The sequence below is a fragment of the Musca domestica genome, unplaced genomic scaffold (genome assembly GCF_030504385.1).
Source record: "Musca domestica strain aabys unplaced genomic scaffold, Musca_domestica.polishedcontigs.V.1.1 19, whole genome shotgun sequence".
NCBI lineage: Eukaryota > Metazoa > Arthropoda > Insecta > Diptera > Muscidae > Musca > Musca domestica.
In genome coordinates this window covers 7,194,422-7,209,212 of record NW_026712245.1, presented here as the reverse complement: position 1 = coordinate 7,209,212, position 14,791 = coordinate 7,194,422, and the positions used below count along the sequence as shown (strand labels likewise).

Below are 14,791 nucleotides of genomic sequence, written 5' to 3'. Positions count from 1 at the left end.
GGAAAAATCAGGAAATACAGGGTGAGATGAAAAATCTGCACTAACTTCAGACTTCTGTCATCGCTAAGCCACACGTCCAACAGCTGTTAAAATTATTCCAGTGACAGCTCATTATATTGTTTACAAGCGTACAAAAACATTGAGAGGTGAGAATTTTTCAGAAAAAAGTCATTCGTGATGGAATTCAAGCGTGATAGTGTGATTTCTTTATATTTGGCTGGAAAACCACAAGTGGCTATCGTTAGAGTATTCCAGCATTTAAATGTGAATAAATCTTTTGTGTTTCGTAGCATCGCTCGTTACCGTGATACTGCTAGCGTAGCCCGACGTCAAGGAAGTGGAAGGAAGAAAACAGCAATATCAGCAGAATTGCTTCGAAAAGTAAACAAGCGACTTGATTGAAACCCGCGTCGCAGTGGCCGAAAAATGGCTCGTGAGCTGAACATATCGCAATATTCCATTCGGCAAATATTGAAAAATAAGCTCGGGGTAAAGCCAATGAAATTCAAAAAAAGTGCAAGAACTTACACCGCAACAGAAACAAAATAGAAAAGAGCTAAAGAGTTTTTTCGCTTGGTCGAAAGTGGTGAACTGCCGAATTTGGGTTTCTCCGATGAGAAAACGTTCGTGGTCCAGCAGTTTGTAAACGAATAAAATGATTGTGTGTACTTGCCAAAGAGGTCAGCTGAAAATGTGCACCTTCGGTTGGCCACCAGAACTCAAGCGCCGGACATGGTGATGGTGTGGGTCGCCATAACAGCCGATGGCATTAGAATAAATGCCGAATGTTACCGCGAAAATATTCTGGAGGGTATATTAAAGCCTTGGGCACGCAAACATTTTGGCCGCAGACCTTGGACATTCCAACCGGACTCAGCACCATCGCACTCAGCACGCGCCACCAAAGAATGGTTACAAAATGCGGTTCCTCGCTTCATTTCCAGCGCACAATGGCCACCAAAGGTTGGAAGGAAGGTTGGCACTAAAAATATCAAAGTGTCGATCACCTCAAGAAAGGACTTCGCCGAGAATGAGCCAAAATACCGCAGTGCAACATTTTGACAGCGTGTGACGGTTTCATTAGCCGTTTGAAGGCCATAACTCGTGCCAAAGGTGACCCAATTCGAACTAATCTAAACTTTTTCTAAAATTTGATGTTATTTCCGACATTTTTTGCTTTCATTTAATAAAATTAAAAAAAAAATATGTTAAAATTATGGCGTCTGTCTTTGATGCAGTTTTTTCATATCACCCTGTATACATGGAAGTTTTTGAGACTTTTACACGAGATATTTCCACGAAAATCGTTAAAGTCAGAATACTATATTTTTCCTACTTTTAATTTGATGAAAAATGTTAATTTAGGGATGAAGGTCATAAACTCTTGGAATCCTTGTTTATAATTATCCTATCGCCATGAGTTTTAATTTAGATTTCAAGGTAATAAGAACAAATGCAACTGAATCCTACTGAAGTCCTCAGGAAGGAATTTTCTCTATGGAAGAATTCTAGGGAGTCTTCTCCCCTTCGGAAAACCTCTAGAAGGTACTTTATTTATGGAAGACCTGTAGAAGGCATCCTTTCTACGGAAGACCTCTAGAAGATATTCTCTCTATGGAAAACCTCTTGAAGGTGTTTTCCCTGTAAAAGCCTTCAATAAGATATTCTCTTTACGGAAGACCCCTAAAAGGCCTTCCCCAATATAATTTTGTTAACAATTTATTCATACGTATGTATCTATTTAATAAAAAAAAATATCTTATTTTTCTTTTCAATCCTTCTATTTTTTCTTTTCATGAACCTCAACTATTTAAATCCAACTAATTTCCTTTTGCTGGATTATTTTCTCATCCACCCACAACACTGATGTTTGCCGTTGCTGTTGGCTTCTTGCTGCGATGACAAATCAACCTCTTCGCCGTAAATAAATTTTCGTGCTATGACAACAATAAAAAAAAACCCTGACAGGGCTGAGGGCTCGAATATTTTACTTGATCCAGATTTAATGTGCAAAAAGACACGTCGTCTACGTGGTAAAATGGCTGAAATTTGCCGACGCGATTCTGCCCTCCTGAAGGAGATCATCAACGGCATTAATCTAGGCTTCCGAGAATGTGAATTTCAATTTCGAAATCGTCGCTGGAATTGTTCAACGTTGCGCAAAAGCATGAGAAAAATCTTAATGAGAGGTAAGTGAGAACGCAAAATGTTGGTAATTTTAAATTGACTATTTTTTCATGTAGCCAATGGAACTGGCTATGGGAATTCATGGGGTTTCTAAAAATAAGAGTGGCTGAATGCCTCTTTGACGCCCAAAAGCACCGGTTAGGGCTTAAAATTTGAAAATTAGCAAATTTACAGCTGTTGGTGGGCGATATTTATCTTTTCTTTTATTTAGAAACGGTCGCGAGTGGGATAAATGAGTCTACATCTTCTGGTACCTCCCTCAAAACGGGTCAAAATTTTGAATAGCCATGAAATTCGTAAAACGTCCAATGCGTATCTGATTCCTTTCAAACTCGGCGCATTTCAACATTTCTATCAACACGAGATCTGTCGTGAAGATTGTACATATTGGCCCACTACTTTTAGTACCTCCCCCACAAAATATCAAAATATTGAATAGCCACAACAATAAGAAGTAAAATAGTATCAGTCGGTTTTGCCGACAGATGTATACCCCCAGCCTTGAGTTGTGATTATTCAAACTGTTGACCCTTTATGGGGGAGGTTCCGAATCATTTGGACAATATTGAATATTCCATATTCATACTTCATCTAATACAGATAAAACAAGTAAGCAAAGGCTACAGTCGAGCGGGGCCGACCGTTGAATACCCTACAACACTATAATAAAAGATACAGCTTATATGGGCGAGATACTCGAAAGAATTCCACAAGATATTGTGACAAATAATAAAAGAAAACCATCAGGTTTCGTTCTCTAATTTTCGAATAATAGCAACTTAAACTAATTTGCTCATTTCCAATTTATTGGTAATTAAATTGTCTTCCTTGATCTGGAATCAATATTTCCCAAAGACATATAATCTCTCAGAAGTGGCAAAATATTAACATTTATTATTGGTTTTTGACTGAAACGCATCTATATGAGATACAGCCATTTGACTATATTCTTCCACGAAATCAGCGTTAACGAAATAGTCAGAAATGCGTCTTTCCTGTCCGGTAACCCCCATTCAAATGTGCGTGAGGATCGGGCGATAATTACGACCTGCTGACAATTTTGCAGTTTTTTGGTCCATTTCAACCCCTAAATATATGGCGATCATCTCCAAAAAGAGTAGGCTTCTATTCTGACCCTCATCTTATCCCCATGCAGAATTTCGTAAGGATCGGGCCATGAATGCGATCTGTATATGATATCCTGATATCCTAACTACTTAGTTTTGTTAGCTGTAGAAATATTACCAAATGTTTAATTCAAAATGAAAATATGCCAAAAATATGGCAAAATTGAAAAAATATGAGAAAATGTTAGAAAATCAATATTTTCAACTTTAGAGAGATATTTTTATGCGATTTTTTTAGACGTTGTTTCTTTCCTGCCAAGAGGCCATTCTGAATTAATGAGAACTGTCGAAATCAGTTCAGCCGTTCTCGACATATAAGAGATTTTTCAAGCATATCTTCTTTGATAGACATATATATCGCACATATTTTGTTATATATCCGTTTTGTTGGATGTTAACATCAATGTAAAGATCAGGAGTAACCTTGTCTTAGCTTTGTGATTTCGCCGCGATTTAAAATATTCGCGGTTTAATGAAAAATTTTGAATTTTTTCAACACAATAGATATGGTCTATTTTACCCGCTAAATATTATCCGATGACCACACAAATTGGTAGGCTTCTTCCCCGCCCTAAACTCTAGCTACATGCGAAGTTCCGCGTCGATTGGTCTATAATTGCAACCTGTATAGCTATTGCAAAATCCGACATTTTTTCAGTTTTTGGTCCATTTCGTCCACTAAATATTATGCGATCATCTCCAAAAGAAATAGGGTTCTATTCTGACCCTAGCCCCACCTACATTCAAAATTTCGTGAAGATCGGGCCATAATTGCGACCTGTAGAGTGATTACAAATTAACATGGACAGACGGACGGACGGACATACATAGCTAGATCGACTCAACTCGGCGAGCTAGGAAGATCCATATATACTTTCCTATGTGGGAAATCAATATTTCGAGGTGTTACATAATTTTTGGCCCAATCAAACTTATAATACCCCCAACACATAGTGTTGTAGGGTATAAATATTGATGTGTGCAAAATTTGGAGGAAATCGAACATTTATATCCAATTGAATGCGAACTCATAAATTTCAATAAATCGCATATTCATATCAGATTTCTGGTTAAGAGAAATATTTAGATATACAAAATTGTAAAGAATCGCCTTGTTTCGCAAGTTATGACAGATATAAGCATTGGAAAATGTGACCCTATGTGGGTGAGGTACCAAAAAAGGGGTTGGCAAATATATATAATCTTCACAACAGATCTTGCGTTATCAAAAAATGTGGATTTGTAAAAAATTGAAGGAGTTGGATACGATTTCGCTTTCTTTGAGAGTTTTGTTTTTTAAAATCTTGAACCCTGTGTGGAAGAGGTACCAGAAGAAATGGTCCAATCTTTACGCTCCTTATAGATCTCGTGTTGATGGAAATACTGAAATGTGCCAAGTCAGAATAGAATCGGATGTTAATTTCATGTTCTATGAGCTTCTTGAATACTCAAAATGTTGACCATATGTGGGGGAGGTACAAGAAGGAATGGACCGATATATCCCATCTTCACACCAGACCTTGGCTTAATATAAATATTGTGTTGGGTGTAATTTGAAGAGAACCGGATGCTTATTTCAGATTTTATGATCGTTTTTTTTTTTTTTTTTTTTTTTGATTCGAAACTTTACCAAAAGAACTGGTCCGATCTCTGCCATCTTTATAATAGAACTTGTGTTGATAGAAATTTTGAGATGTGCCAAGTACGAATAATTTCGTGTTTTATAAGGTTAAGAGATAATCGACATTTATGGGGAAGGTACCAGAAGTAGTGGACCGATATATTCCATCTACACAACAGACCTTGGGGTAATGAAAATATTGTGAGGTGTATAATTTGAAGACAATCGGTCTTTTACATCACATTTTATAATAGTTTTAAAATTTTTAAAGTGTTGACCCTTTGTGGGGGAGGTACTGGATGGAGTGGACCGATAATGTCCATTTTTGCACCTAACCTAGCACTTACAAATATTAGGATTTGCAAAGTTGGAGCAAAATCAGATTATCCATTCTCTTTCTGTGCAGTTTTTTTTTTGTTTTGAAAATGTTGACATTATTTGGATGAGGTACCAGAATAAGTGGACCGATATTGCCTATCTCCGGAATCGATCTAAGTTTGATAATAATATTACGATGTACCAAGTTATGATAAAATCAAATACTCCCTTCGAGAGTTTACGTGCACACCAATCAGACAGACAGGCGGACGCACGGACATCTCTGGATTGACTCCAAATGTACTGAAACGGATTTGGTCCATAGAGACCTAGAGTCTAAAACCGTTATTTCGATGAGGCACGTTTTGACCGTATCGAATGATACATACCCTCTGTAGCCATATGGCTGAGGAACTTTTGGCCGGGCCGAACTTTTTATACCCTCCACCATTTGGATGGAACTTGTAAATTTTTAAGAAAAACTTTCGTTGGGCTATACGAAGACGAGAAACTGTTTAAACGAAATCGAATACTTCCTTTGAGAGTTATCGTGCGGACAGACGGACGGACACCTCATGGATAGACTTCAAATAGCCAGATTTCGTCCAAAGAGATCTAGGTTTTAAAAACATTATTTCGATGATGCTTACTTTGGCAATCTTTGTAACTCGGGCCAAAATGAATACTCCATTCGCCTTTATGGGATTGAGAAGCTTTTCCTTGGCTGCCCTAGACCTAATCTTGATGTAGGCAACTTTTGAACCGAATCGTGAATCCAGTTGGCCTTTAAACCATTTTGTGGGAGGGACACCAGAAGGAAAAGACCAATATTGTCCATGCTCGTACTCGACCAAAATAAGAAGGTCAGAAGCTTCAGGGTATAAAAACAGACTACTGATAAATTTGGCTTCCATCATAATCAAATGAATAATGTCAAAAAGTTCAAAACGAACAAAAACCGTATCGTAGCCAACATTAAAAAATTCCTTTGCTAAAGTAAATGTTAGCTCTCTAACCAACATTTACTTTTTGACGAAGTCAAATTTCAAACTAAAACCACAAAAATGTGGTAAGACAGCTATGATGGAAATGGGTTCAACAATGAAGAGCTCTGGCAACATATTATTCAAATATTTCTTTCAAATTCCACTTAATTAATTAGTGAATAGAAAAAAAAAACGACTACAGTTTAATTAAACCATTTTGACTTCGTGCATAATTATTATCAATAAATAACTTAAAGAAATGGCAAGAATTTGAAAATTTTTCAGAAAAAAACATGAATTTAAATTTTGTGGTATAAACAATTGGCAATATTTTTTTTAAAATAATGACTCATAGTGGATGGAATCTTTTGAAGCATACATTCTTATTTAGACTATAATAGACAATAATTCATGACGAGGTATGGGGTAGTGTTTTCTCGAACAGGTACCATTCTAGAGTGTCCTTTTCAGCATAGACTCGTATATACTCTTGTATTTGTCCAACACTGGTTGCAAATTATTGAAATAGCTCGGTAAAAATACGAGCTTTTAACATTTATTTTACCTCGGTTATACTTGATGTATATGATTTATTTTTTGTTGGGATGGAATCAAAAGGATTTAGACCTGTTTACCTTTTCCTTTTTACACCCTCTACCATACCATATGTAGGGTATATTAAGTTCGTCATTTCGTTTGTAAATCATCGAAGTACATATATTCTTGATCTGCGTAAAATTCTAAGACGCCCTGTGAATGTTGAAGATGAGCAATACCGGTCCACGGCATCGTATAGCTCCCGTACAAGGGAACCCCCCCCCCCCCCCCCTAACCTGATTAAAATTTTGATTATTTTAGCCACATTTTTCAATGGATATCTCTGAAATTCTTTGTGTATACTTTACCCCCTGAACGAGAATTGTTTTTATAGGTCCATGATATCGTACAGCCCCCATACAACTGTGACCCCCGATATTTGCTATTTTGATGATTTTGAAAAAAATATTTACCAGAATTAAAGAAAATCAAAGTCTTTTTTGAGATCTTTTGAGAATTGCTTTTGGGAGGTACCAGAAAGTAAGTAAGTATAGATTTGTTCGAATTGGTCAACTTTTGCACGAATTATGACCTTCAAACCAATACAAACGCCACTGAAACCGTCACACGCTGCCGAATGTTGCTCTGCGGTATTTTTTAGTGCCAACCTTGCTTACCAAAAAAAACTCCAGACACAATAGTCCAACGGATTGGTATCCGAAGATTTTGGTGGCCATTGTACGTTGGAAATAAAGCGAGAGACCTCATTTTGTTACCATTTTTTTGGGTGCTGAGTGCGAAGGTGCTAAGTCCTGTTGGAATATCCAAGGTCTGTGGCCAAAATGTTTGCGTGTCCAAGGCTTTAATACACGCTCCAGAATATTTTCGCGATAATATTCGGCATTTATTCTGATGCCACGGTCGATTTATATGAGCGGAGAGCTACCATCGGCTGTTATGGCGGCCCACAACATCATCATGGCCAGCGCTTGAGTTCTGGGGGCCAACCGAAGGTGCACATTTTCAGCTGAGCTCTTTGGGAAGTAAACACGATCATTTTGTTTGTTTACAAACTGCTGTACAACGAATGTTTTCTCATCGGAGAAAACCAAATTCGGCAGTTCACCACTTTCGGCCAGGCGAAGCATCACTTTATCTCATTTGATCCTATTTTCTTTCTGTTACGATGTAAGTTCTTGCACTTTTTGGAATTTCAATGGCCTTACACCGAGCTCATTTCTCAATAATTGTCGAATGGAATTTTGCGATATGTTCAGCTCACGAGCCATTTTTCGGCCACTACGATGCCGGTTTCGATCAAGTCGCTGTTTTACTTTTCGAATCATTTTTGCTGATGTTGCTTTTTTCTTCCGTCCACTTCCTTGACGTCGGGCTACGCCACCAGTATCACGGTAACGAGTGATGGTGCGAGACACAAAAGATTTATTCACATTTAAATGCTGCAGTGCTCTAGCGATAGCCACTTTTGGTTTTCCAGCCAAATATAAAAAAATCACACTATCACGCTCGAACTCCATCACAAATAACTTATTTTCTGGAAAATTCTCACCCAAATGCTTTTGTACGCTTGTAAACAATATGATGAGCTGTCACTGGAATAATTTTAACAGCTGTCGGACGAGTGGTTTAGAAGAGACAACAGTCTGAAATTGGTTGCAGTTTTTTCATCTCACCCTGCAAAGTGCCGGAAGTAGTCGATATAGTCAAAACCTGGCGTGCCGCAATATTTCTATCATATTTATTTAAGTCCGATACGAAATTGACAATATTGGCCCATTCCTTCAGAACCTACTCCATAGAGGGTCAACAATTTCAATAATCATAATAGAAGCCATATATTTAAATAATCGAGCATTGGCTGAGGGTGTACAGGGTTGTCCATATTCGACGGACCCATCTGGCAACGCCATAACTTTTGACAGAGATGTCACATCGCTTAATGACATACCGCGTTTGAAGCGTCAGTCCAAGCAGATTTTTACCATGAACCAATACACGCCACGCGAGCCTTCTGAAATAGTTGAAATTTACATTCAACAGTGAAAACTCAACGTGCTTTTAAAAAATTAAAAAATGTGAGAAGTGCGCCTTCTAAGAACACCATTAAGCGTTTATACGAAAAATTTTCGACTGGTAAGGCTCTTTCTAATCCAAAGAGGCCATATAAAAGTCGACCAAGGCGATCGGCCGCGAATATCGCTGCCGTACGAGCCAGTGTTGAGAGGTCCCCAAGAACATCCCAAAAACGCCGTTCTCAGCAGTTGGGCATGGCTCGGTCCACTTTACAACGGATTATTCGCATTGATTTGCATTTGTTCCCGTACAAAAATTCAATTGACGCAAAGAATGTTGCCTGCGGACAAGCCTCGTCGATTGGAATGGGTCCGTCGAATATGGGCAACCCCTTACTTCTATCGACAAAACTAACTGATAATTTTTAACTTATTTACCCTAGATCCAATACCACCAGAAATATTGAATTGTTTGAAGTTTAAATTGGAAGAAAATCAAACACGTATTTCAGATCTTTAGAGAGTTGCTGTGGGAAGGTACCAGAAAGTACCACGGGTCTCGGTATATTTCGGGTTTTTAGTAGGTAGTTTGCTTCTAACCAAAAATTGTCAATATAGGTTAACTAGTCCGAAGGACTAAGTCAGTATACCTCTAAATCGATTGGGAGAGATATTAAAGTAACATCTTTTCATATAATAAATTGAAATCTTTCAAAAAGCCGATTCTGGGATCGGGATCCAATAAAATTGGTCATGTTTGGATCAACTCAGATAAATGGCTAGATCAACTTCAAAATTTCACTCATCTTCCATTGGAGGACATATAATATTTTGAGGAGATTTATTATCCGTGAAAAGTCTATTCATCCAAAATTCACTCTTTAACGCCCTGTTTAAGAAAATGTTCGATTAACAATAATGAGAAAAATTCCCCTCGCCAGCTCTCCTTGTAGTCTCAACATTCACTTACTTGTTACAACCTCCACACAACAAATTCGCTGACCATTAAAACTCGTGTTAAGCCATTTAATTGTTAGTGATTTTGTCAACTCAAAATCAAATGGGTGTCTGTCGGTATGAATTTATTAACGACAGTTACAACCGTTTAATTTGCATCTGAGCTGGACAGGTGGACGGACGATTGACGTCCAACCAACCAACCAAGCAGCCAAATGAACAACAGCAACATTTGGCTGTCTACCTTCGTTCGTTTTGACATATCTGATAATAAATTGGATCGTTAAGTATTCTGTAGTTTTTCCACCGTGGCTGGTGTGGTTGTTGTTGTTGCTCTTAGTGCCGTTCGTATATTAATTTATGCAGTGTTAATGTTAGTTATTGCTCCCCATTTTATTTATGCAAAGTTGGACGAGAGAACACAGTCATCATCGCGCCAATCTGTTTGCAAACTTTTTTTTGCACAACCAACCCCCGTCCGTCCACCTCTTCGTTACATGGTATGTATGTATGTCGTCGTCGTTGCCGTTGTACGTGTCGCTGTGTAGGCCTCTCTTTCTCTCACTGCGTCGTTGTAATATTTAAAAACTTAATTCAGTTTGTTTAACTAAACATGTCAACACTTGCTTTACATAGCGCACAACATGACAATGGCTTTTTTCCTCTCCTGCAAAATACAAAGCGCCGCTAATAGACAACAGCAACAACAACAACAACAACAGCGACAACACCACACATTTAAAAGATCAAAACCCAGCGATCAACACAACATCAACATCACCACACTACCATAATCATCTTGTAGGCAATAGCCCAGCTCAGCTAGCAAGCAGCGTCGAACAGCAATTACAATTACTCTCAGCACACTGAGAAAAACAGGCACCCTGAATATCACAATAGGAAGACAGATATGTAAATAGACAAGCGATATTTGCGGTTTTTATATCAATGGGTAAACTTTTTAAGGATTTCTTTTCAAAGAACAATGGGTATATAGACTGAAGATTTTCCAAAAAGATTCCTACATGGAACTCTATGGAGTGAGATATATAGCATATTCACAACAGATCTTGTGTTAGCAAAAGAGAGTTGGATGCTTATTTATCTTTCTTTGAGCGTTGTTTTTCAAAAATATGAGGCAGGTAGCAAAAGTAATGGTCCGACCTCTACAATCTTTATAACATATCTTGTGTTGATGGAAATATTGAGATGTAACATGTCTGGAATAGAATCGGATGTTGATTTCGCTTTTTATGAAGTTCATGGATATTCAAAATTTTGAGCGTTTCTGGGAGAGGTACCAGCAGGAGTAGACCGATAGTGTCCATCTTAACACCAGACATTTGGTTAATATAAATATTGGGATGTGTGAAATTTGAATGTAATTATTCAAAATTTTTACCATTTTTGGGGGAGGTACCGATATCTTCCATTTTCACACCTGACCTAGCACTGACGGAAATATTAGGATTTGCAAAGTTGGAGCAAAATCGGATTATACTTCATCTTTCTTTGCAAAAAAATATATTTTTTAAAAATTTCGACTTTTGTGGGGGAGGTACCAGAAGGAGGGGACTGATTTTGTCCAATATTGGGTTATATAAATATTTGGATGTGTGAAATTTGAAGATAATCGGACTCCTACATCACATTTTATGAGATTTGTAATTATTCAAAATGTTGGCCCTTTGAGGGGGAGGTACACGAAGGAGTGGACCGATATAGTCAATTTTCGCACTCGATATAATGGAAATATTAGGATTTCCAAAGTTGGAGCAAAATCGAATCATCATTTCTCTTTCTGTGCAATAAAATATTTTCTTTGAAAATTTCAACATATTGTGGGGAGGTACCAGGAGAGGATCGATATTGCCCATCTCCGAACTCGATCTAAGTTTGACAAAAATATTACGATATACCAAGTTTGGACCAAATCGGATACTTCCTTCGAGAGTTATCGTGCGCACCAGCCAGACAGACAGGTAGACGGACTGACGGACGGACATCGCTAGATCGACTCCAAATGTTCTGAAACAGATTTGGTCCAAAGAGACCTAGGCACGTTTTTACCGTATCAAATTGTATATACCCTCTGTAGCCAAATGGCTGAGGGTATAAAAACCTACAGGAAGAAGAAATTGTATACATTATATAAAGAAAACAGTCTTTACGTGTGTGAGAACAAAAGATGAGGGGTTCTCTATAGAAACAAATCTAGAGACCTTCTGTGGAAGAAAGACTTTCTATGGCTTATTATAGAAATAAGTTCTTGAAATCTATTAATTGCTTAAGTCTTTTGCCATTGGAAGACCAATAGGGTTTTTACTTCAAAATAACACCTAGTGAAGTTCTTTCTTAGAGGAAGAATATATATACTTTGTCGGGTCTTACATGAGTACTTTGAGGAGTTACAAATGGAATGACATAGTAAATATAGCCTTATAAAATAGTGAAGGGTATAAAAATCGAAGGTAAATATATACCTAAGATAAAAAAAAATAGTCTACTATCAATAAATCATTTTTTACAGGCTTCGTACAAAGAATACTTTAAATAGGCATTATACAGGCTGAAATGGAAAAACTGCAACCAACTTCACACTGCTGTCGTTTTCAAGCCACTCGTCCGACAGCAGTTAAAATGATTCCAGTGATAGACCACTATATTTTTTACAAGCGTACAAAAGCATTTTGGTGAGAATTTTCCAGAAAAAAAATTATTCGTGATGGAATTCAAGCGTGATAGTGTAATTTTGGCTGGAAAACAACAAGTGGCTATCGTTAGAGCACTCCACCATTTAAATTTGAATGAATCTATTGTGTCTCGTAGCATCGCTCGTTACCGTAATACTGGTAGCGTAGCCCGACGTCAAGGAAGTGGACGGAAAAAAACACAGAAAAATAAAGAAGCGACTTGATCGAAACCTGCGTCGCAGTGGCCAAAAAATGGCTCGTGAGCTGAACATTTCGTAATATTCCATTTGGCAAATATTGAAAAATGAGCTCGGGGTAAAGCCATTGAAATTCCAAAAAGTGCAAGAACTTACACCGCAACAGAAAGAAAATAGACTGAAGAGAGCTAAAGAGTTGCTTCGCTTGGCCGAAAGTGGTGAACTGCCCCCGAATTTTGTTTTCTCCGATGAGAAAACATTCGTTGTACAGCAGTTTGTAAACAAACAAAATTATTGTGTTTACAGCTGAAAATGTGCACCTTCGGTTGGTTCGGTTGCCCACCAGAAGTCAAACGCCGGCCATGGTGATAGTGTGGGCCGCCACAGGGGGTGTTACCATCTCCGAAATCGATCTAAGTTTGATAATAATATTACGATGTACCAATTGCGCACCTGCCAGACGGACGGACCCGCATTGCTAGATCGACTTCAAATGTCCTGAAAGGGATTTGGTTCAAAGAAACCTAGGATCTGAACCCGTTATTTCGATGAGGCAGCCTTACCAATTCATTCATATAAAATATCAATATAGGTCAAGCTCTTGGTACAGCCCTTATAAAAAGACATGCCCCGATTTCATTCATTTATTCTGATATTTTTTGTGTAAAATATTTCTTTTTTGAACGGAAATTGCACCCATGTTTGACCTCCAAAATTTCTTTCACTGTCCTCACGTTATAGACCCCAAAATAGTTACCGTACGTAACATCCAAACATACGTACATACATACACACATATGTTTGACTTTAACTGTGGAAATGAAAATGGAGTGACAGTACGGCGGTGTGCTGTCCGATTACATGTCGTTGTTCCGTCTTTCCAGAAAAGAAAGAGAGTGCGCGATGCATATAAACAACAAGTGCAATGGAATGATGAAGCCGTGCGATGATGTCTCCTGTTGTTGGCGTTGTTGCTGGTGTTGTTTATGCTGATGATGTTGATCGTGGCATGTTGTTGAATGACTGGACTTGATGGACGGCTAGATGGATGGATGAATGAATGTCGGCGGTGGTGGCGGTTGTTGGGATGGTATAGCTTGATCTTGATTTGGTTTCATTTATTTCGCTGTTCAACGTTTTTCGTTTTTTGTTTTTTTCTGTTTCTGATGGAACTGTGTTGTCAACACTGAATAATAATGAAGTTAATTTGTAACATTTGTATATCAACGGCAATAATAACAACAACAACAACAGCAGCAACAGCAAATAATATAACAACAATGATTTAACAATTTAAATGTAGCACAACTAAAACTATTTGCAGATTTCTAGAGGAGATGGTAAATGCAAAAATGTGAAAATTGCTGAGTTTTTCGCTCTCCTGTTTGTTTTTGTGAAAAATATTTCATTGAGTTTATGGGCCTGACATTCTAACAGTTTCCATGGCATGACTTGGGAAAAATATGCTCAATGAAGAAGTTGGGAATGTGACAACAGAGAATAGAGGAAATCAAAATTATAAGAGAATATTTTCACGTTTAGAGGTTATATTTTTAAGTAGCTGTCTGTGAACTTTAATAAAAAATGCTTACCTGAACATATCTTTCAAATGTAAATGTTAAATATCTTGAGGGCGTCAAATTTAACTAGAATCGATTAGATTCTATTTATTATAAAACCCTAGCCGATATTCCTTTGGAATAATCCTATGAAAGTCCTGATGCTTCCTTGTAAAACTGGCAAAAAATAGGAGTTGCATATTGTTAATGAAACAAATTAAAGATGGAGGCAAGAAACAATGACACATACATAGTTTGGTTTCTTTGCTATGTGTATTATAAGGAAATAGGTTCAGATCCATATACAGCCTCCATATATATGTTTCACAGATCAAAAGTTCTACCCTCAGCCAATCTGACCTTTGGGGGTTTTAATATATAGTAGACAAGGACTTTCATCCCCAAAATTATTATTTCACCCTGCTCCTGACTTTTGTATAACAGTTTTATAAGTCTGTAGTCTATGAGGTGCCAAATGTATTTCTTCGGTAGAATATCCATAGACGAAAACAATTAAAAACAGCCTACAAGTCGGGCGGGGCCGACTTAATGATACCCTTCACCCCTTTTGCATAT

General features: G+C 37.7%; 1 protein-coding gene across 1 annotated transcript in view; it reads left to right on the top strand.

The window, feature by feature from the left end:
- LOC101898284 (protein Wnt-6) overlaps window positions 1-14,791 on the top strand; it is a 106,694-nt gene that overhangs the window by 67,976 nt on the left and 23,927 nt on the right. Inside the window, exon 3 of the mRNA XM_059121205.1 lies at window positions 1,969-2,189. Coding sequence (XP_058977188.1) covers window positions 1,969-2,189 — 221 coding nt within the window. The remainder of the gene's footprint in view (window positions 1-1,968; window positions 2,190-14,791) is intronic.